This window comes from Procambarus clarkii, chromosome 13 (genome assembly GCF_040958095.1).
Source record: "Procambarus clarkii isolate CNS0578487 chromosome 13, FALCON_Pclarkii_2.0, whole genome shotgun sequence".
NCBI classification, from domain to species: domain Eukaryota; kingdom Metazoa; phylum Arthropoda; class Malacostraca; order Decapoda; family Cambaridae; genus Procambarus; species Procambarus clarkii.
Window position 1 is genome coordinate 13,742,604 of NC_091162.1, and position 22,106 is coordinate 13,764,709.

Below are 22,106 nucleotides of genomic sequence, written 5' to 3' on the forward strand. Positions count from 1 at the left end.
AAAAAAATGAACTAGCTGTGGTTTTAATTTTATTTCTACCTTTTCTCTATTCGAAATATGGCTGGTTATTGCATGGTTTGTAAATGTTTATGTTGTTTCAGAATGGCTAGACACGGGAAACAACAAAAAAGCTGTGCAAGAGGCAGACAAAGTACTGAGGAAGCAGTCTACTTTGCACTGTGCCCGTGTGCTCAAAGGTCTGGCTCTGCTACGCATGAGCCGCCGGGAGGAGTGCGAGAATCTTATTTCTACTGTAATCAAGGAGGGACCGACAGATGAAGCTACTCTCCAAGCCCTCACAATTTGTTTTAGGGAGATGCATCAGCGTGAGTTATAAACTTGAGATTTCAAAGGCATGCAAGTAATCTCGTTATTTATACATTACCCAGTTTAAATCATTAAATTTCTGGCATTTCTTTTCCACCTACACTGTACTTTTGTACCCTATACAATACTGTATTGGAGGAAATTATTTATGATGAAAGAAATCCATGAAAAAGTGTTATTCTCAGTAGTTTATATAGACCTTGGAAGTAAATGAGACCAATTGTGAAAGTTTTCATGTTATCACATAGAAAATGTTATGCATCATGGTTTAACGCTTTTGTAACATTCTGTATTTGAGGGGAACTTTTGCCAATTTCTTTCATATGTCATGTCATATTCTATATTTTTGGTTAGCATATAAATCATGAAAGGAGTACCTGTTTTAAGGGTTTACAGTTAGGAAATAATATTATCATATTCACATCATTCCATATTCAACTAGTGTATATTAATTTACCTCTCGTGTACATTAATTTACCTCGTGTACATTTTGAAATACACAGCCGACCAAATATGCAAAGTTTACGAAATGGCTGTGAAGACTGAGCCGAGCAATGAAGAGCTGCTGTCCCATCTCTTCATGGCTTATGTCCGGGTGGGAGACTATAAGAACCAGCAGCAAACAGCCATGAAACTGTACAAGTTGAAGCCCAAAAATCCATACTACTTTTGGGCAGTGATGAGTCATGTCATGCAGGTCAGTTGTCTTTACTCAAAGAGCTATAGATTGTGTTTATTAGCGAAGAATTTTTTTCTGGGTATAATGTTTCTTCGACTACAAGAAGTATACTACAAGTAGTATGGATCCACTTTACATTAATAAGGACTATTGTCAGTCAGACAGGAATATGAATAGTTCCCTATGAATATGAACCATACATATGAATACAGTATATATATATATATATATACATATATATGGAAGGTTCATATCAGAACCATACATATAAAACCATCAGAATATGGTTTATATGTATATGAATATGTTATAACCTAATTGCCAGAATGGACTACTTGTCTTAGTATGCAAGGCCTGATTTGCATAATAGGCAGAGTGATTTTTGCTATTTAAAAAAATTCCAATTGGTTTATTTTAATTAATATTATTATATTAAGAACATGAATTACTGAGTTATGTTAGTTTAGGTTAGGTAAGGTTTGGTCATATTTCTACATTAGTTTATTTCAAAATCAACCAAATTAAATCATATATATAATGTAATGGAAAACTTTATCATTTCATAAGAAAAAATGTAGAAAATATATAACTTAAAAGGAAAACTCAGCTTATTAGACTAATTCAAATTGGGCTTTGCACAGTAGGTCACATAGTGCATTCTGCCTATTAGGTACAACATATATATATATAAAACAATAAAAAATAAGTAAAAATGTTTCACTCTGAGAGCTTTTGGGTTTTATTTTTCAGGCCCATAAATCTGGGGATCCAAAAGGGAAAGAAGTCAGCCTTTTGCTGGCAGAGAGAATGGTAAACAATTTTGTTAAAGATGGCAAGATTGAAGCAGAAGCAGAAGTCATGACCTACCTTCACATCTTAGAAACACAGGTAATAATTATCTTTCCTGACTACATGGGTATTGTTTTCATCTGGCTTTGCATTGCAGCTACAACTTATATTTAATAAGATTTTTTTGTTAACTTTAATGTAAACAATTGTTAATTAACTTTTCTACATGGCTTTAATGCTTTGTAACTCTTCGCTTTGTTCCCTTACTTATATGTTAATGTCACTATTTTCTCTTCCACTTTCATACAGTTTGTTTAATGCCTTTACTCTGGCTTATGAAGTATTAGCATATTCATTTATACCTTAAGACAGTTTAGGATCTAGTAATTATAAGTGTGTGCAATAATTAACATTTGCTGATAAGAAAGATGTACAAATGTGATATGATTGATAAGGTTAATCACCTGATATTGTAACGGTAAAGCCAGTGATGCTATGAATGAGTGAGGTATAATGAATCAAGAATTGGTAAACTGCCATTATAAGAGAGAGGAATGGATTACATACAGGATAAGCTGCATTATGACATAAGGAACTTTGCATAGGCTAGATCCTGTTTAAAATGGGCTACCCAGTAAGATTATGTGCCATGGTCAACCCCTAAGGTGGGTAATCCTCAGTGATAGCAAAGTGTTACAGGTACAGAATGATAAGAGATGCAATAATGATCAGTACTATGTTTATAGGGTAAATATGCTGAGGCGTTGGCTGTTCTGGATGGCCCTCTCGCGGACAAGGTGGTGCACCAGCCAGAGAACTTCTTGGCTTTAAAGAGAGCCACTTACCATGCCAAGCTTAGCCAGTGGGAAGCAGCTGCTTCTGTATATAAAAGCCTCATCAAAGACGAGTGAGTTTTGAACTGGAATCAAGTTTGTCCGTGTTGTATATATAGTGTGCAATAATGTGTTTTCACTCCTCCCACCCTGCGTGTGTATGTAAACAGTGGCTGTGGCATTAACTGTATAGGTTGTGAAAACATTTTTATGCTTCCAGAGTGACAGCTACACTTTCCAAATTCCTTATTTCCTGTATAATACTGCAAAAGGATTTTTATACAAATTCTGCACACATAATAGGCTTTGGGATCCTTTCTCTTCCACTGTCAGCAATATAAATACTGTATAAATTTTGTCAATTTATTTTGGATGAGGAGAATAATAACATTACTAGTTCATTGTATGTTAGTATGAAATACAGTATGAACTGTACTTTCAACATTAACTTTAGATAAAATTGCTGGTACAATTGGCTAATATTTGTTTTGTGGAATTAATTAATTAACGGCTTTTATATTTCTTTTTATTTAAGGCCAGACAACTGGCAGCACTATGTTGAGTACATCCGAATGATGATGAAATTAACGGAAACAAGTGGCAATGGAGATGATCCGCTCATGTCAGCCTCTGCATTCCTCAGTACTATGAAACAGGAAGCTGTTGTAGAGAAGACGAAAAGCAGAGGCCCTCTCTTAGGCCTGTTACAGTTAGCTCTGGTACTACATCAGCAGGGAATGAGTGAACGAATTGGTGAATTATGTGGTAAGGTTCACTTTTAGTTTCATTCTGGGTAGTTGAAAAATAGGTCTTGCAATCTCTCCCATAAGAAACAAAGTATCAAAAATATGATAAGATACAAAGATATATTATGGTGCCATTGAATGTTTATGATATTTTTGTTCATGAGCCTATTGTGAAGAAAATAATTTTCCAACAATTTTGGGATTGTAAGTTTGGGAGATAGATACTGCAGTTGTAAATAATGTGTGATGTCTGCTTGTATTATCCAACCATGGATGTAGGATATATACATCAGGTATATACAATAAAAGAAAAGTAGCCAAATGTTAGATAAGAATTTTATTTTTGCAGGTGATCTTGTAGAGATTCTTCATCTTTATATTCAGGGGTATGGGGATAAAATGTGTTGCTATGGCGACATCGTCAACTTCCTTCCACTTGTGCCAAAGGACCAGATATGTCTCTTCCTAAAACAAATCAAGGAAATTGTACAACTCAATGAAGAAGGTTCTCCAGTTAATGTAAGTGTTGGGGAAGAAATATTTTGCATATATATTTGAGAACATTAAGTATGAATTTTAAAGTAGAAAAGGAGGCTCATCGCTCACCTTCAGTGCATTGCTACTTATTCACTTTAGTGCATGAGAAAAGTGTAATAATCATTCATATAGCCTTCCAGGTTTCTTGTCATCGTGGTTACTCATGTATGCACACTGCCTCTCTTATCTATTAATTTCATAGCACCATACCATTATTGCATACTTGCATACTATTTGCATGCCACAGACTTGCACTGCTTGTCTATTTTTGTGTTTTTGTTTTATATCCACGTATTTGTTGGCCAATTTTTCTTCCTGACTCTCTACTTTTAACTTACACAAATTCTTCTTTCCAAGCTAGACCACTCGGTTGTTGCCTCAGTGTTCAACACGCCCACTGTATATTGCTGGCTAATTTACCGAGATAGCACTCGGAAAGGGACGTTTCATTTTATTCATTGCTTTATTTTTAAATCTTTGTAGTTAAGAGTGTATACCATGGAATATAAAAAAATGTGTTTGATTTGCACGGAATTTTAATTTATGCATGTGGCCTAACACTTGGTACTCCATACCCATCAGCAACTTCAGGGGGAGTGAGATGTAGCTCTTTATGTCCCGCCTCCTAGCCCTGGTACACTACCCCTCTCATCATTAAAGTTGTCATCATACTTTTTCTTTTTATCTGGGGATGAAATTGGCAACAACAACCTCTTCTTTCTTCACTGTTGTTAATTAAGGGCAAAAAAAAAAAAAAAGCCTAATTTTTAAAAGCGTTGCACATATATGTGGAATACATTTGTGTATATTTAGAGAACCAAATACATTAAATAGTGTTTTATAGTTTTATTACAATTACAGGATCGCCAAATATATATATATACAGTACCTGTACTCTTATCAAAGCTTGTATATATAATCATTATTGGTGCACACTACCAATAAAATGTTGTCTTTAAGTGTTCTGCTGCATGTTACAAATTTTGGATTACAGTGCAGTATTGTGCAAGTACTGTATTTTTAGGGCAAATATTTTCATTGTTGTATTCCTCCCCCATACAGGTTGAAGCCATTTATCGCAATCTATGTTGGTTGCAGCTTCGAAGAGCCTTAGGAGAGCAGGAGACTCTTACCCCTTTGCAACATATGGAGTTCTCCGATTCACTTGTCAAGTTATATAAGCAGACATTACACCTCTCCTCACACATGGCTGACACAGATATCAGGCGAGTGAAGTCATCGCTTAATGTAATTCACTGCTTACTTTAAATTGTTAGATATGAGATATTTCCTTTGAGTCATTAATTTATGCAACTAAAGTAATTTAGCAGTTGCAAAAAATGTGATGTCAGATAATAATCAATTACAGTGCGGTTTTGAATGTCATATTTTTTGGGGGGTGGGCATATTAATATAAAATGCACTTAATTGTAATGCATCCAGGTTTTGGAAGGAAATACTATTTAGGTAATTAAGGTTTTGAGTGAATAGCATCCTTGTGAGCAGTGCACTCGGATGATGTTGGTTGACATGGGCAACTTGCATTGGTCTTGGTGGAACAGTTAGGTACACAGAGATCAACAGATGAACAGCCTCACAAGGGTGTCTTCATTCCACTTAATGCTTTAACTTTTATTTATTTATTTATTTATTTATTTAATATCAGTACTGGATAGTAATAAATTGAATGATGTATCTTGTCTTTGTAGACCAGGCGATGCATACTTAATCCTGGCGACTCACAGTTACCTTAAGGCGGTGTCCAAGTGTGATGGGACAACCGCCGATATCGACCCGAAACACTTAATTCTCAAAGTTGCTGCCATCTTGGAGTATGGCATAGATATTTCTAAAGCCAACTTCCAATTAAAACTGCTACTAATTAAAGTGTATAATATGCTTGGTAAGTAATTATAATAGTTTTCACTTCTACATATTGTATTTTATTTAAAATCTGTAATATATATTATCTCCCGTAAGTGTACATTCTCTAGGATGAAGAAAGTTTTCTGGTCTTCTTGGGCTTGTTTGTTCCTTCTGTATTTAAATACTCTGAGTCTCTTGCGTGTGCTTATTGAAACTGTATATATCTAGGAAAATTTAATCATATAGTTAAATATTCAAATGATAAATGAGCTATGTTTACTATGCTTTTCCGGTAGGTAGGCACAAAAATATATTTACAGTTACATGACAGTCACAGCGTGAGTGACAAATCAGCTGTGTCTACTACAATGACAAGACAGTCACAGCATGAGTGACAAATCAGCTGTGTCTACTACAATGACAAGACAGTCACAGCATGAGTGACAAATCAGCTGTGTCTGCTACAATGACAAGACAGTCACAGCATGAGTGACAAATCAGCTGTGTCTACTACAATGACAAGAGAGTCACAGCATGAGTGACAAATCAGCTGTGTCTACTACAATACCATACAGCATAGTTTTCCAGTAGAAGTATTTGTAAAACAGCACAGGATTAGGAGGCATTTGAACCATGGTAAAACTATAGACCAAAGTTAAAACAAAATTCTGTGAGTGGGTTTAATTTAGAATTTGATGCAGTTTGGCTCAACCCAGTTAGACGAGCAATGGAGCTTTTGTTTAACTAGTGATGGAAGGAGAGGGGTCTACAGAAAAGAAAAGTAATTGGGTTTAAAACTCTGTATACTGTATATACAGTCAGATTCTCTTGGTGGATCTAAAAACATAATAAAGGAAACTTTATCCTCCAGGTGCCACTGATGCCTCTCAAACAGTGTATGAAAAATGTGACTTAAAACATATCCAGCTTGACACTCTGGGCCATGTCCTGGCACTGCAGTCTCTGGATTCGACCGATTATGCGGCTGCCGCTGAAATCTTCTCCTCCACGCTCAAATTCTTCATGGCCAACTATAAAGATGTAAGCTCATCTCATACTTTTATTCTATTTATTATTGATATCATAATTTTTACTGTTCAGATAAAATATTGCTTGTATTAGTTTTAAATATTGGAAAATGGAATAGGTTGTTCTCAGAGAGAGAACTCGAGAATGGGTGGGTGCCCGGTACTTGCCTCTCAGTGACTACAGGGAAGTGAGGCCTTGTGGATTACACCCAACTTCATGAAGGTTGCACCAGCTGTAAGCATCTCCTACGTAGTATATGAGAAATTGAACTATTCTGGTTGTACTACTGCATTGATTACACTACAGCTCTAGTTGTTAGTTACAGACCCCATTTAGCATTTTTGTATTCACTTTATTTTTACCAAGTTTTGTTGTTTCTCCTGGCTTTTGTTGTTGTTTATGAGCCATTCTTATCCCCCTATCTTGTACAGGTGTGTTTTCCTTACTCCTGTTGCTTGAAATCATCCTTTTAATTTAGAACATTTGTGTATTTTTAATCTAGATTAAGTTATTGGCATGTGTGTGAGCCTCGGGATTTTGCAACTGGCTAGGACCCGCAGCAACTTGGTTATGTTGAATACGTGCTCCTGTCAGGAGGTTGCTGCCATGTCTTAGGGATGGGAGGATGTCTTATGGTTTTGCTCAATTGATGTTTGCCAGCATCCTCTTCCCTATTTTGTTAATTTTTTTTCATTTATACAAGTGTATCTTATTCCCTTTGTTGTGTCAGAACATTTAATTGGCAACACTTCATCGAAAAAACAGGTAAACACGGATTTGGAAATAGGGTACCAGATTTAGCCTAAAAGCCAGTGCCTGAAAGTAGTAGATATGACTAATCTTGAACACCAGCTAGCCATTCTTAGTCTTGGAATAGATTTGGACATGCCAGTAGGCATCCTAGAGGTCCAGAGACAATCCAAGAGTGACTTGGAACTACCTCACAAACCAGTCATGTTTAGGATTCAGAGGGTTGAACACTGGATGTGGGCATTGATTTCCAACAAGCTGAGAATTGTTTCACTCTTGTTCGAATCAACCACCACTGGGAAAATTTAGCACAATTAAAATCTTGTACTGGACACCACCACCACTGCCTGATATCTGAAATGTGGGTGCAGTGGGATAGACAGCTTCCCAAGGCCAAAGATATTCCTGGGAGAAAAAGGGAACCAAACCCACCCAGTACAGTCCTTACTACACCCAAAATTCTGGGCCCAAGTCACAATCACTTAAAGGCTACAACTGCAACCATAACAACTGCTACAGCCACAAGAACAGACACAAGCACAACATTCACTGCACTAACCTATGCACATTACACCAGCCAGTGCTTATTGCACTTCCAGGACATGTTATACTCCATATACAATATTTACTGTTTGTATATGTCATGTTGCTGGTGCTGCGGGACACCCTTCATGATTGCCCCTCGTGCGATCAAAACATTTACTTCAATTTATGTTTTAGGATATTTATGTAATAAAATATGTATATAATTACCCTAAGAGTGTAATTGAATTTGTCCTGATCTACAATAATAATTATAATATGCTAGTAATAATTATGCAGTTGATTTTGTGTAATGTCAGCGATTGAAAAATAAATAAATGAATGAAGCTTGTATCCTTTCAGTCTTTCTAAAGTATTTTATTTTTGTTTCCATTTTCAGACCTCAGATCCACTAATATCTTCATATAAATATGGATCACTGACTAGAATTCCTGAGTTTGTGGAGTTCAGAGAAAGATTAAATAATTCCCTCCATTTTGCCACAGTGACGGCTGAGCAGATGCTGATGGAACTGACCACCGAAGTGAGTATCATCATAGCAGAGGCTTTATTTAGTAAGTAGCACCGTAGTAGAGGCTTTATATAGCAGTTGCCGTCATAGTAAAGGTTTTGTTTATAGCAGTTAACATCGTAGTAGAGGCTTTAGTTATTGAGTGCCTCCATAGTAGAGGCTCGAGTTTTCAAAATGCCACTGTGGTAGAGGCTTAAGGTAATGAATTTCTGTTTTTGATTCCCGTGCACCATTTGCAATCAAAGTGGCACCCTATTGCAGAAAATACTATTCATTTATTTAGTTGTTTTTTTGGTTATGTTAAATGTGGCATTCACAAGTGTGACTGTTTTATTGGCTTGTTGAGCAGTAGTATTTTTGGTTAAATCGTCTTTGTAGTATTGAAGGAGTGTAGGATAAATGGTAAAAATGTAATTGACATAGCTATTGGTACCAAGGAGGGGGTCTGATTTTTTAAATTTTATAATATAGCTGGGCAAGTGGCGGCTGTTAAAAAAAAAACTATAGTTGGAGTGAATGCGTATTAATCATTTTAAGTGGAAGTTTAAAAGAAAGTTGAAGCTCTGTAATGATGATTCTAATGAGGATCAATTATAATGATGCCTGCATGGGGATATGTCTTATGTTATATATATACAGGCTGAAACAAAGACAGGCAGGTCAAGTTATGCCCGAAATGCTATGTGTATTTGTGGCTTTAGGCATAGTATATACTTGCTCTATCTAGTAATCCAACATTCTTCTTGTAACTCCTTTTGTATGTATGTACTTTCCCTAAATAAACATTATTATTATTATTATTATTATTATTATTATTATTATGAAAAAGGAGGGAATTGCTCTGACTGCCACTCTTAAATCAGAATACCATCATATGTTGACCACAAATCTTTATTCTTCTCTGAATAAAAGTTCAGTAATTGGAAATGAAAAATTATGTTGGGTTTGTTCAATATCATTACTGTTTGGTGAAGCAATAAATGAGCAGTATTGGGAATAATACATAATGGTGGTTGATTTATGATCAAAGGAAGTTTTCAACAGGAGATCCCTGGTTAGTTTTGATTTATGTGCAGAGTCATGACCAATACAATACAAAAGACATTGATTTAGCCCAGCTGTCTGAAAGGAGAATGTTTCACGTGGATGGCAATAAGAGCAAATTGTTCGTATTTGAAAAGGAATAATCGTGTTATCTCAAAATAAGACACAATCATATACAGGTTTATATTGATATTTTTGTCTATATTTGAATACATCTCTCTCTCTCTTGGAGGACCTATATTTGTTAGTGTTTACATTATGATTGACAATTAATGGACTGAATAGATATGAGATAGGTATTTCAATAGATATGAAATTTCAATAGATATGAGGTAGGTATAACAATTGGTAGAGGAAGAAATGTAATCTTGCTCATTTTAATGAGATTACCGCACTGTATAACATTTATTTATATAATAATGAATTAATAATTGACAATAGCACTTACTAGACTGGTGTTATTGTCAAAATATAATAAAGGTATCTATGGTTTTGTCAGATAAGTTCTCACAGTCAGTTGGTTGACGTGCTACAACAAATGGACATCGATCCAGCTACTGACAAGACCAACTGGGAGGAGCTGCGTGACAATCGTGACCTACGGGTCATGAACACCTGGGAACCTCTTACCAGGTGAGCTGCACCTGGTGACATACACAAGTTGCTTGCTAGACACACACAAATCACAATAGCGTGATGCATCAAATAAACAAATTCACAAGGGCCGTGACGAGGGTCGAACCCTCGTCACAGCCCATGTGGATTTGTTTGTTGTTTGCTAGTTTAGGCATAAAAATGATATGCTCATTAGGTATTAAGTGATAGTGTTGATGACAGCTCATTTAAGTATCTATTTTGGTACCTCTCAGCATGTTGTTAGCCTACAATACAGAACTGTATACAGGCATACCTCGGTTTAAGAGTTTAATTGGTTCCTGGAGACGCCTCGTATTCCGAAGCTAATTTCCCTATAAGAAATAAAGGGAAATGAATTAATCCGTTCCAGACTACCCCAAAAACCCCACATCAAACTAAATTTTTATACCTAATTCATCTAAATATACCTACAAAAGTATGTTCAAGTTATTACTTACCTTGCTGTTGAATGCTGTAGGCGTATGGAAGATGGTGAGGAGGGGGGAGAAGGAGAGGAGTTACTGTTTGGAAGGGGAGTCCCCTTCCATTATCACATCAGGCAGTGAAGACTTTTCTGGTGTGCTCTCCCTGGGACGTTTTATCTGAGTGCCACTAGGTCCTGGTTGAGGCTCACTGCTCGATTTCCTCACCACAAGTCTGTCCAAACCCTGGCTTTCTCACAAATAATGGCCTCCGAAACACTGTCACCCCTTAACTCCTTGTCGTGTATCCAAATTAATACCAACTTTTCCACTTCTTCAAGTATTTGTGGTCTTTGTTTCGTTATTGTTCTGACTCCTTTTGCCACTTTAGCACTCATAATCTCATTTTTCTTCTTAAGTATAGTGCATATTGTTGATGTGGCTTTGTTGTACTGCCTACAAAGTTCAACAACACGTGTACCATTCTCATGCTTCCGAATGATCTCTCGTTTCTCCTCTATTGTCATCCTCACATGGGCTTTCTGGCCTTTATCCTTACCACTGGCTTTCTTGTGACCCATGGTGAGATATATAATAACATTGTATAGTCAAATCACCAAAAATCCAACAAAACACTGAAAATCCGCGAGAAGAATTGATGTGGGGTAGTCACTGGGCGCGAGACAATGGTAAACTGAGGGGCGGAGGGCGACGATCGCCGAATCACCATGCGCTGGGTCGGCCTGTACGCGTATCAACAAACTCGTGTCCCGAGGTAACCCTCGCGCTCCGAGACATATTTTTCGAGGAAATCCTGCTCGTATTCCGAAAAACTCGCATACAGGGACACTCGCATTCTGAGGTACCACTGTATGTGCCTTGGCTTTTGTGGTATTAAGTTTTATGTCGTACAACATTGTACTACATTGTTGGACCAGATATCTTTACATTTATTGGAAAAATGCTAGTCAATATGACATAGGAATACAGTATGAGTGTTTATAAGTCATTACAAATCTTACCATTTATTTGAAAAGTAATCTTTTCTAAGTCCTGTATTGCATTGTTTATATTGAGTATTATTTCATCTTCCTAGGTGTTTGCAGGAGAGTGACATAGCAGCGAGCACTGCAGCAGACATAACCATGTTGAAGCTTCGTAATGTAACACTCAGATTAGTGGGAGCTGCGAGCAGACTTGGTCATTCGAAAGTAAGCAATGATCAGGCATCTGCAAACAAAGAAAATAGGTTTGTTTATAAGTATTTTTATAGCTTTTTCCTTTCAGGGTTTGTTAATAAAGCTTTCATATTAAATTCTGTAATCAGTGTTTACTATAAAAAAAAATTGTGTTCATTAGAATTAGGTTATTGCTTTCAAATAAATACTCTGTGGTTTTGGAGACATTTAATACAGTAGACTCTTGCAAAGCACAAGCTATGTACCCTAGATAAACCTTGTGCTTCACGCAGGTGCGAAGGTGCATTTTGGGATTGTATCAGAAGGTGCAGAATGTTTGGGGGAGGGGATTATAATGCAAGTAGGTAATCCCAAAGGTGCATACGAAAATGGGCGTGTTGTGACAATATGAACTTAAAAGTATGTAAAACTCACAAAAAACAACATTTGGCCAAATATTACCTCATAAGTCATGCTCATCTTGAGGTTATCTTGAGATGATTTCGGGGCTTAGCGTCCCCGCGGCCCGGTCCTCGACCAGGGCCGCGTGTAGACAATTTTTGGCTGTAAAGAGCATGGTCATGCCTTGTGAAATTTGCATTGTTTAAGATTGTGCTGCACGAGGGTCTATTGTATAACGCCGATGTATGTTCAACTTCTAGTAGCTGGGGGGGAGAAGTAATATATTATTTTAACATTTCACTCTCATTGACTTACATTTGATTTGCCAGTGAAATTTCAATGCCAAATCATTCTTCCATTGTAATAAACGGCTCTTTACTTCAGTGGTAGATGCCATGTAGATTTACCAGTGTTTCCTTTCTTGTCGTTTTAATCTACATGAATAGTGTTTTACAGAATATTTGCACAGGCTAACTCAATCTTGGAAGATGTAGTCCTAGTACTGTATTAAGAGATAACCACCTGTTCTATTCTATTTACTAGCTAGTGGAATAACATTGAGAGGAATAAGTAGGTAGATAATAGATAAATAAGAGGGTACAGTATTGGCATTCATTTCCTGATTCCTAAATTAATTCTACAAAAATGTCATGGAACAAAATGATATATAAAGCAGGAAAGGTGAAGAAATAGGCTCCATATACATATTTTGTATGGTAATATTCAAAATGTTAACATGAACTTCAGTGAGTGTGTGAACGGTGAAGCAAGTTCGTCATCGGATGCGACGCTGTTGGCTAATCTCACTGCCCGACTAGAGCAGGAGTATGAAGATTGCAGTAGATATAGAAATTGCAAGTCCCCTCAGGTAATTTTATTTTGATTTAGTTATTTTAAAAATTTGGAATGCTATTGTACAGTGTAACATCAAAAATTTGTACTACTACTTTCTCATCCTTGTTGACAAAATTACAAATCCCTGTTTCGTGTCATCTTTTGCAGCCGATACCAAAATCAGCATGAATATTGCCTCAGTAAGAGACACTAAAAAACTACAAACAGATATCAGAAGGGGCCTCGTAGCCTGGTGGATAGCGCGCAGGACTCGTAATTCTGTGGCGCGTGTTCGATTCCTGCACGAGGCAGAAACAAATGGGCAAAGTTTCTTTCACCCTGAATGTCCCTGTTACCTAGCAGTAAATAGGTACCTGGGAGTTAGTCAGCTGTCACGGGCTGCTTCCTGGGGGTGGAGGTCTGGTCGAGGACCGGACCGCGGGGACACTAAAAAGCCCCGAAATCATCTCAAGTTAACCTCAAGAAGGGTTCCAATTGGCAGTGGAAAACAACATAATATTCAACAGTGATAAATTCCAGCTATTTATATACAAAGAAAATGAGGAACTTAAACTGGGTGCAGAATACAAGATCCAATAAGATCTCATAAAATGGAAGCAACACTTGAAGGATCAAGGTTTAATGATGTTGGATGACATAATGTTTAGTAAGCATTACAGAACTAATGCAACATCAGCCTGGAAAATGATAATCTGAACCATTTGAAGGTTCTATGAGAACCTTCAAATCCAGGAATGCCATCACAAATTTTATTATTTTCTAATCACTTATGCTTTCCTGCCTTGAATACTGCTCAATACTGATTGATCCCTTTCAAGTCAGGAAATATTTTTGAAACAGAAGGAATACAAAGCATGTATGCTACATGCATAAAGACTTTAAAACACTTAAATTACTGAGACTGTCTCAAAGTAGTCAGTATTTACTCTCTGGAAATGAGACGAGAGAGGTATCACATGATATAAACTGTATGTGAAAGATACTCAAAGGTCAAGACTCAAATATGCACAATAGCGTAACAACCTACTGGAGTAAAATGCCAAATATTTTCAGTGAAGAGAGGAGATGCCGTAGACACAAGCAGAGAAATGTGAACATGTATTATGAACATATTTGTATGAACAAAAAGAGGACCTTGTCAACCTCTTCCCACCCAATATAAGAACTATTGCCAGAACATAGGTGGATGTTTTCAAGAAGCAGTTGGACAACTACCTGCCTGAAGTGCCAGATTAGCCAGGTTTGAATGGAATATGTAGGCTTGCGAGCCACAACCAGCAAACAGCCAGGGGCCAGATTTTCGAAAGCACTTACGAACCTATACATCTTTTCTCAATGTTTGGCGGCTTTGTTTCCAATTATTAAACAGTTAATGAGCTCCGAAGCACCAGGAGGCTGTTTATAACAATAACAAAAGTTGAATGGGAAGTTTTCATGGTTGTAAACTGTTTAATAAATGTAATCAAAGCCGTCAAAGATTGAGGAAAGATGTACACGTTCGTAAGTGCTTTCGTGAATCTGGCCCCAGATCAATAAAGCTGGGCTTGGGTAATACAAGAACTCTCAAAAACTAAGCACAGTACAGGTAAATTAGAGTTAACCTTAAAATCGTGATGTGATTTTGCAACTGGGAATTTTGTTGAAAATCTGGAACAGAACACTAAGAGTTCCCAAACCATAAATAAAGTCCACAATGACTTGACCTCACTTTTTGTTTTAATTATTTTTTCCAGTACTGTATTTTTACTTGTTCTTATCACTTTATTAATAAATATTTAAAATATATATTTTATTGTAATATACATGATGTAATGCAGTTTCTTTAGCCTTTGTTGTTGCTATACTGGAAAATCTTGGAGGGAGCCCAATATGATATTGACTGGATTTTTTATGTTCCACTATGTTTTTATTCTGCAATTTAAGCTTAAATGCAGTTTTAATACAGTGATACTTTTTAGTATGCTTATGTAATGAACTGTTTCTTATGGGATTCTCATCATTACAACATTGTGAATTTGCAGCTTCCACTTCAAGGCCCTGATCCGTCCAGAATTTACCTCTATTCTTCAGGGAGTTATATCCCTGTCCTAGTCAAACATGCACAAGTGTTACAACGAGTGCACAAATGTTCTCACGACCCTACAGGTGCGTAGTATACTTGCTATTTCCAGTACGGTTACAGTACTGAAATCTGTCCTTATGAAAGAGATTAAAATGTAATTTATTTTTGTAATTTTCATGAAAGCATGTAAAGTCTTGGGTAGCTGTTTCACCTTGTTCAGGTGGGAATGTTGTAAGGTTCGTGACTAAATGAACCAATAGGTAAAGTGGGAAAATTAAGACAAAATAATTCTTTAGTCGATTTGGTAAAAATAGACAAATTGCTTCTGTGGATGATGTTACCAGCTAATTTATATAGTTTTAATTGGAGTGAACTGTAAAGATCTTAATTTTTCTTTTTAAGGTGTTGCAAGTTGGTCAAGTGAAGTCATTAAGGAGGCCCGTGAGGAAATAGAAGAGTTGATCACGTCACACATGCAACACGTGGAGAGCATACAAACTGTGACCCCAAACATCCTTCCAGGTGTGAATCCTCCTGCCTTCACGCACCTTCATCACCTGGTGCAGACCTTGGGCATCATTGCCATCTTCCTGGGCTGCTGTTTTACCATTCTTAAACCAATAAAGGCAGCTGTGTCAAAGAAAAACAAGAAGAGAAAAGAACCTGTGATAATGGTGTGTATTTGACCCATTTTGAGGTTAATGTTAAATTAGGTTTTATGGATCAAACAGACTGTGTGTACATCTGTATTTTGTGGAAAGGTGACAGCAAGGTTGGGAGGGAGAGTGGTCAGGGGCTCTCACCAATGTCCAAAAATGCCTGCCATTGTTCTGATAGGTTAATTAATTGAACTGGCTAAAGGTTAAGGTGTCTTAAGCCAGGATTGTTCTGATAGGTTCATTGGTAACATCACTTTAGATTGTCAGAATGGTATTGCATTACAGTAATATTTACAGCACTTTATTCACTGCATATTTTAAAAACCAGCAGGCTTGCTGTCATTTCCCTTAAGCAGGCCAAGTAATGGAACCCAAGTTTCATTACTTGGCCGGCATCTCTTGCGTTGCTCAAGTGATGTGGGAATCCATTGAAATATGCTTAATAAAATCAGTTTTCTCCAAAAGGGGAGTTGATACACTTAGCAAATTGTGTAGATACTCTTAGCTAAATTATGTAGCTATTTAATTGAAACCATGACAAATTTGAGTGAATTTGGGTAAAACAAGTTGCTATGTGTGTATACTATATGTATGTACTAATGACTTTAATTTTTTGGCAGTGAATTCTGGAACATATTAATGTAAACAATTATTTAGTAAGATAGTGTGGATGAAATCAGTTAATGTATGTATGTATGTTTAGAATAAAATTGTTGACAAATTGCTCTGTTGCAATTTCAGAATTCAATAATAACATAATAAACATTTTATCCTTATGTGCTTTTATGTTGTGCTTCTCTGTTACAGCCAGAGGTGATACCCCAGTTTGCCAGCTTCATCGCTTCCCTCACAGCCAGCATACAGAAGCTGGAGAAAGCCACTTCCGAGAAGTACAAGTCCGTCAAGTCAACAACAGATGAAAATTTCCACGAAGGTTATTCTTCTGTGGACATCAGTTCTATCCTCACGAGTCATGCAGAGGGAAAATTAGTGTGTGAAAAAGTGGAACAGAGTTTTGTTAAAAGTTTAGAGAGGCTTTCCTTTTCTATAGGAAATAAAGTAAAATATATCTCCTCTCTCAAACTGTAACATGGAATTGTCACTCAGACGCAAAATTATTATTATTATATTTTTTTTTTTATCCTGCCTTAGTTATTGTTGAGTGACCTCCCAATGAAAAATTAAATGCAAATGTGTCTTAAATCTTTGCAAGTCTACAATAAATATTAAGTTGTAAAGTCTGATGTTGTTGGTCAATGAAAATTTGACAGTGATTTCACGGTTTATATTTGTTATAATGATTTTGTTAACTTTTAACAAGTTTTTCAGCCGCTGAAGTCTTGTAACCATTTGCTTGTTGAGTTTCATCTCAATATAATTTGAATGTGATTGTGTGTTGTTATTTGGCCTTATACTTATTGTTATTTATTTAAGTACATTCAGGTACACATGGAAACTTGTTAAGATTTACTGTAATGTAAATTGTTTTCAGTGTTGTATTCACAGGTACAACAGCTTTAGTTAGTAGTGGGAAGAACACTTTATGTATTTGGCCTTCCTGTACCCAACATTTGCACAAATAAAGTACACACATTATTTTTATACAAAACTTCCTATTTCATAGCTTGTCATTCTCTTGTGAGAGAATACAGTATGTATTTCATAAAATATAGGACAGCCTTTGAGAAGAAAAATTGAATTCTGAGCTAGGCAGAAATGGATAAGATTTGACAATCCATCCTGAGTCAGTCTTGACACAGTCCTATTGTAGCCCATCTCATGCAGCCCGTCCTCCAAACAAAGACTCAAAAGTCCATTCCATACACCCGCCAAAGCCCTTGTTTATGAATGAAAAACAGTTTACACACGACTCGCAGCTGGTGACATTTGAACACTTCCGAAACAAGTGCTTCGCCGACGACTGTTGTTTGAACCACAACGCTATAAGTGGTTCATCGCCTCCCTCATATAGTACATGAACCCATGTACTATAAATAAAAATAATCGCCAACAGAACCTAAACACCTAACCTAACCAGTGCCTAAATATGCACAGTATGCTAATTTGTATTGATATTAATTTATATTTGAGAAAAGTTCTGTTTTGAAGGAACAGCATGTTAAAATTGATAAATGCATCTTTGGGGGTTGACCGCTGGATGGAATGAACTTAGTCTGAGGACGGGATGCCTCACGTGTTAAACTTTGCATAAAGTGTGTAATAAAAATATTGTGATCTTTGTAGGCATTAGAATCTACAATTTTGACTAAAAAGTTCTTCCAGGTTGCACCACATTTTCTTTTGGGGGGGGGGGGGGGGAGGGATACGATATTTCCTGTGAACTATGAATAAGAATTGGGACTTGAATACTTGCAAGCACACTGGAAGAGGTTACCATTTCTTGTCTTTATCTTAATTATTTTGCAGTAAATTTGCACTAAAATTTGTTATGCCAAACATTTCTTGTATTAAAGTTATAAAATTATTCTCTCTACTATATAAAAAGTATTTCACATGAGAAGTATTATAATGAAAATAATTTTTAATGGTAACATTTATTTGTATTCTAATAAATGTACAATATTTTAGTATTGCAAGTAAATGCTTGCTATAATACAAGGAAGCACATCTTCAGGGCTTAATACATTTGTATATATTGGATATTAAAAAGTTTTTTTTTGTTTTGTATTTGGTATTTTAGATACTTATAATTTTAACTAAAAATTGTGAAAGCACAGTCTACGAGAAGATGAACTCTCCAAGTTAAGCTGTCCTCTATGCTCTTCCACTAAAAAGAAATTATTTGTATTTGTCTTGCTAAATAAATTTTATTTTAGCAGATGCAGATTACCTTGTGACTGCCACTTGGTTTCATCTTGGTCTGTTAACCTCTCCAGGATGCTCCGTAGATTGTCTGCCTTTTTTATTTGGGGGGGGGAAGGGATTCTTGACAGGATCATAACGGAGGGACGATAAGCCATGTCAACCAATTCATAAGTATGGATTTACTGATGCAGATCAACACAGGAAGGTACATTTCCCTCATTTGTGTGAATATTTGTACACCATTTGGGGTGTTATAATACCAGTGAAAATATGTTATATGGTATTTTAAAATTTGTCTTGAACTTAATTTGAAACGACACTACCTTCTCAGCTAGTCAAACCTGAGATATGTAGATTACAAGACCAGTAACATAACCAGTCCAGATATTTCTGATGGTCTGAAAACATATTACAGTTCCAGTAATAGTCAACTTGTAAACTGGCAAGTGAACCTTTGTCCTAAACTGAGATTATTCTCAAGCTATAACTGTGTTTGTATTTTAAATCGTTGGCTTAGAAAATAGTCTGGTCGTTCTCAACTTGCAATCGAGAATTCCAGGACAGAAATGGTTAGGCTCATTTCCTATCACCTAATTGCTCCTGTTCACCTAGCAGTAAGGAGGTACCCAGGAGTTAGCTTCTTGTAGGGTTGCATCCTGGCTGGGGGGCTCGATGTAAGCCTAATGTGTAAATACTCTACCTGTGTGCCACCAAACAATGAAATAAATAATGTAAAAAGTGTACGCTGAAAACATTTTCTTTGAAACGGTCCGAAGAATTTGGTTTTCTGTTTTTTTTTCATTCAAGAATGAATAGCTTGAAATAGGAGGGAGGATAGATGTAAAACAACTATAGATCTCACTAACCTTGATACTGATAGTCACCTACGGGCTTTTAGCCAATTTTGGACGATGTAACCACTCCCATGCAGTACTTCAGAGTGTTGAAAGGTGTGATTAGACCCGTAAGGCCATTCTTTCATAAAGTTATTCCTCCGGATGCTCCAGTGTCTTAATTCTAATTTGTCCAAGGCTTATAAGTCTGTGGCAGATTTATAATAAATCATATAACATTATTATATATTTATTATATAATATTTGTAAGTAAATACGTCAAACCTGAAGGATTATACAACACTATGTCGCATAGAATATTGAACAAGTTTCCTAGATACTTACTTCTAGATGAACTATTTATTTATTTATTTATTTATTTCTATACAAGAAGGTACAATGGGTTTATGAGAGTACATAGCACTGATGTTTTTACATTTCTAGTAAAGACACTTAACACGCATAGTGTTTCGGCCTAAACAGGTCCTTAATCTAATAGATCATTTTAAGTAAGCAAAAGCCATAACTGTAGCAAAACTGAAAAAAGTTAACAGGTACATTGTAAGAAGATTTGAAGAAAATTAGTAGGTACATTTTAGTAAAATTTGAGGATTATCGACAGGTACGTTGTAGCATAATTTGAAGATTATTTCTAGGTACATAATAGTAAAAATTTCGCTCAATATAACAACCATGATATAAGGTGGTGGCAGTGATTACAACGGTGAAGTTATATGGCTTAGGCACATATTTTGGGGGTAGCACACGATACAGTGCGAGTGTGAAGCACGAGGTAAAAAACTATGAAGATGAAATTAGGCACTTTTTGGTGTTAGTTTTGAATAAGTGGGTAGGTTGGACAGCTTTATAACTCGTTAGGGAGTGAGTTCCATAGACTAGGTGCCTTCATTTGCATAGAGTGTTTACACAGATTTAGTTTGACTCTGGGGATATCAGAGATATTTATTTCTGGTGTGGTGATTAGGGGTTCTATTACATCTGTCGAGGATGAGTTTCAGGTCAGGGTTTGCATCTATGTACATGTAAATGGCACAAGAGAATGTTTGGAGTGAGTTTATGTTTAGCATGTTGAGGTGCCCTCATGGCTCTCGGGTCCTTTAATCCAGTTCATCCAGTGGTTGTCGAGATCCAGCATTGGCTGTTTCTCGTTCATAGTAAATTTAAGTCGGTTGAGTTTTGTTGGGTTCCCAGCCATATTGGTGTGTCTTTAAATGAGCGTGCGGATGCTGCCGCCAAGGAAGCTGTCCGCTCTTGTCCCATCTCTCGTAAGGGCATTCCGTATTCCGACTTTTACCCGGTTATCCATTCCTCAGTCCTTACCCGTTGGCAGGCTTCTTGGTTGTCTGTTACTGGTAACAAGCTACGTACTCTTAAATGTTGTGTTTCCTCGTGGCAGTCCTCCTTCCACCGTAACCGGCGGTGGGAAACAGCTCTGGCGAGGTTGCGTATTGGCCATACTCGCTTAACCCATGGTCACTTGATGGAGCGCCGCCCTGCTCCTTATTGTCCTAGTTGCATTGTCCCTCTTACGGTCGTGCATGTCCTTCTTGAATGTCCTGACTTCCAGGACGAGCGTATGTTTTGCTTTCCGACCGCCCCTCGCGGTCACCTGTCCCTCGATAGAATTCTTGGTGACTCGGATACTTTTGATATCGTTCGCCTTATGCGTTTTTGTTCTCGTATTGGCATCCTTGGTGATATTTAGCGCCCTCTGATTATTTTGCGTATTTGATGGTGCTACATAGCCTTCCCGGTTTGGTGCCTTCTTTTGATAATTACTTACTTACTTATTAAACTACCCTGTTAATACCATTAAATATTTTAGGCCGAGAATACCTTTCCCTATTACCATCATGTGATCGAACCATATGTAGTTTAAGGTTAAGCTCTCATTTTTGACAGTCAGCCTGGAAGTTTTAACACAAATGAACAATGCCAGAATATTGAATGCCAAAATAATTGTTTCATAAGGGTGTGCCCCATGTACATATAGTGTTGGGTGTCTGTCAATGCTTGTTTCTGATATGGTGTAATTTTTGCATTTATATCTTGTTCTCATATTCCTCTGATTATTCTGCACATTTGATGGTGCTACATAGCTTTCCCGGTTTGGTGCCTTCTTTTGATAATTACTTACTTACTTAGCATGTTGAGGGATTTAAACAAGGGGAGCTGAGTGTTGTCTGAAAGCAGAGTTTGTTATTGTTCTGATAGGAGATTTTTGTTGGTTGATGATAGGCTTGAGTTAGTTTGCAGTGGTTAAACCCCATGCACAGATACTGTATGTAAGATATGGATAGATTAGCACGTAGTATTATGAAAGGAAAGCAGAGTTTGGAACATAATATCTGATTTTAGAAAGTATACCGACCGTTTTTTGATACTTTTTTTGGTAATGTGTTGTATGTGGATGCTGAAGTTGAGTCTCTTGTCTAGGTAAAGACCAAAGAGCTTTCCATCCTTTTAATTGCTGATGTTAACATTGTCTATCTGAAGCTGAATTTTCATTTGTTGATTTGCTTCCAACTAAGATGTAGTAGCTATTTTGTATGTTTAGT

General features: G+C 36.7%; 1 protein-coding gene across 1 annotated transcript in view; it reads left to right on the forward strand.

Moving 5' to 3' along the window:
• Positions 1 to 17,257, forward strand: part of psidin (phagocyte signaling impaired) — an 18,693-nt gene extending 1,436 nt beyond the window's left edge. The window contains exons 2-17 of the mRNA XM_045740608.2: positions 102 to 326; positions 831 to 1,024; positions 1,757 to 1,894; positions 2,542 to 2,702; positions 3,164 to 3,393; positions 3,724 to 3,893; positions 4,974 to 5,137; positions 5,621 to 5,814; positions 6,649 to 6,818; positions 8,479 to 8,622; positions 10,154 to 10,287; positions 11,809 to 11,961; positions 13,040 to 13,160; positions 15,169 to 15,292; positions 15,612 to 15,883; positions 16,676 to 17,257. Of these exons, the coding sequence (XP_045596564.2) occupies positions 102 to 326; positions 831 to 1,024; positions 1,757 to 1,894; positions 2,542 to 2,702; positions 3,164 to 3,393; positions 3,724 to 3,893; positions 4,974 to 5,137; positions 5,621 to 5,814; positions 6,649 to 6,818; positions 8,479 to 8,622; positions 10,154 to 10,287; positions 11,809 to 11,961; positions 13,040 to 13,160; positions 15,169 to 15,292; positions 15,612 to 15,883; positions 16,676 to 16,957 (2,876 nt within the window). The 3' untranslated portion in view covers positions 16,958 to 17,257. The remainder of the gene's footprint in view (positions 1 to 101; positions 327 to 830; positions 1,025 to 1,756; positions 1,895 to 2,541; positions 2,703 to 3,163; positions 3,394 to 3,723; positions 3,894 to 4,973; positions 5,138 to 5,620; positions 5,815 to 6,648; positions 6,819 to 8,478; positions 8,623 to 10,153; positions 10,288 to 11,808; positions 11,962 to 13,039; positions 13,161 to 15,168; positions 15,293 to 15,611; positions 15,884 to 16,675) is intronic.
• Positions 17,258 to 22,106: the final 4,849 nt, after the last annotated feature.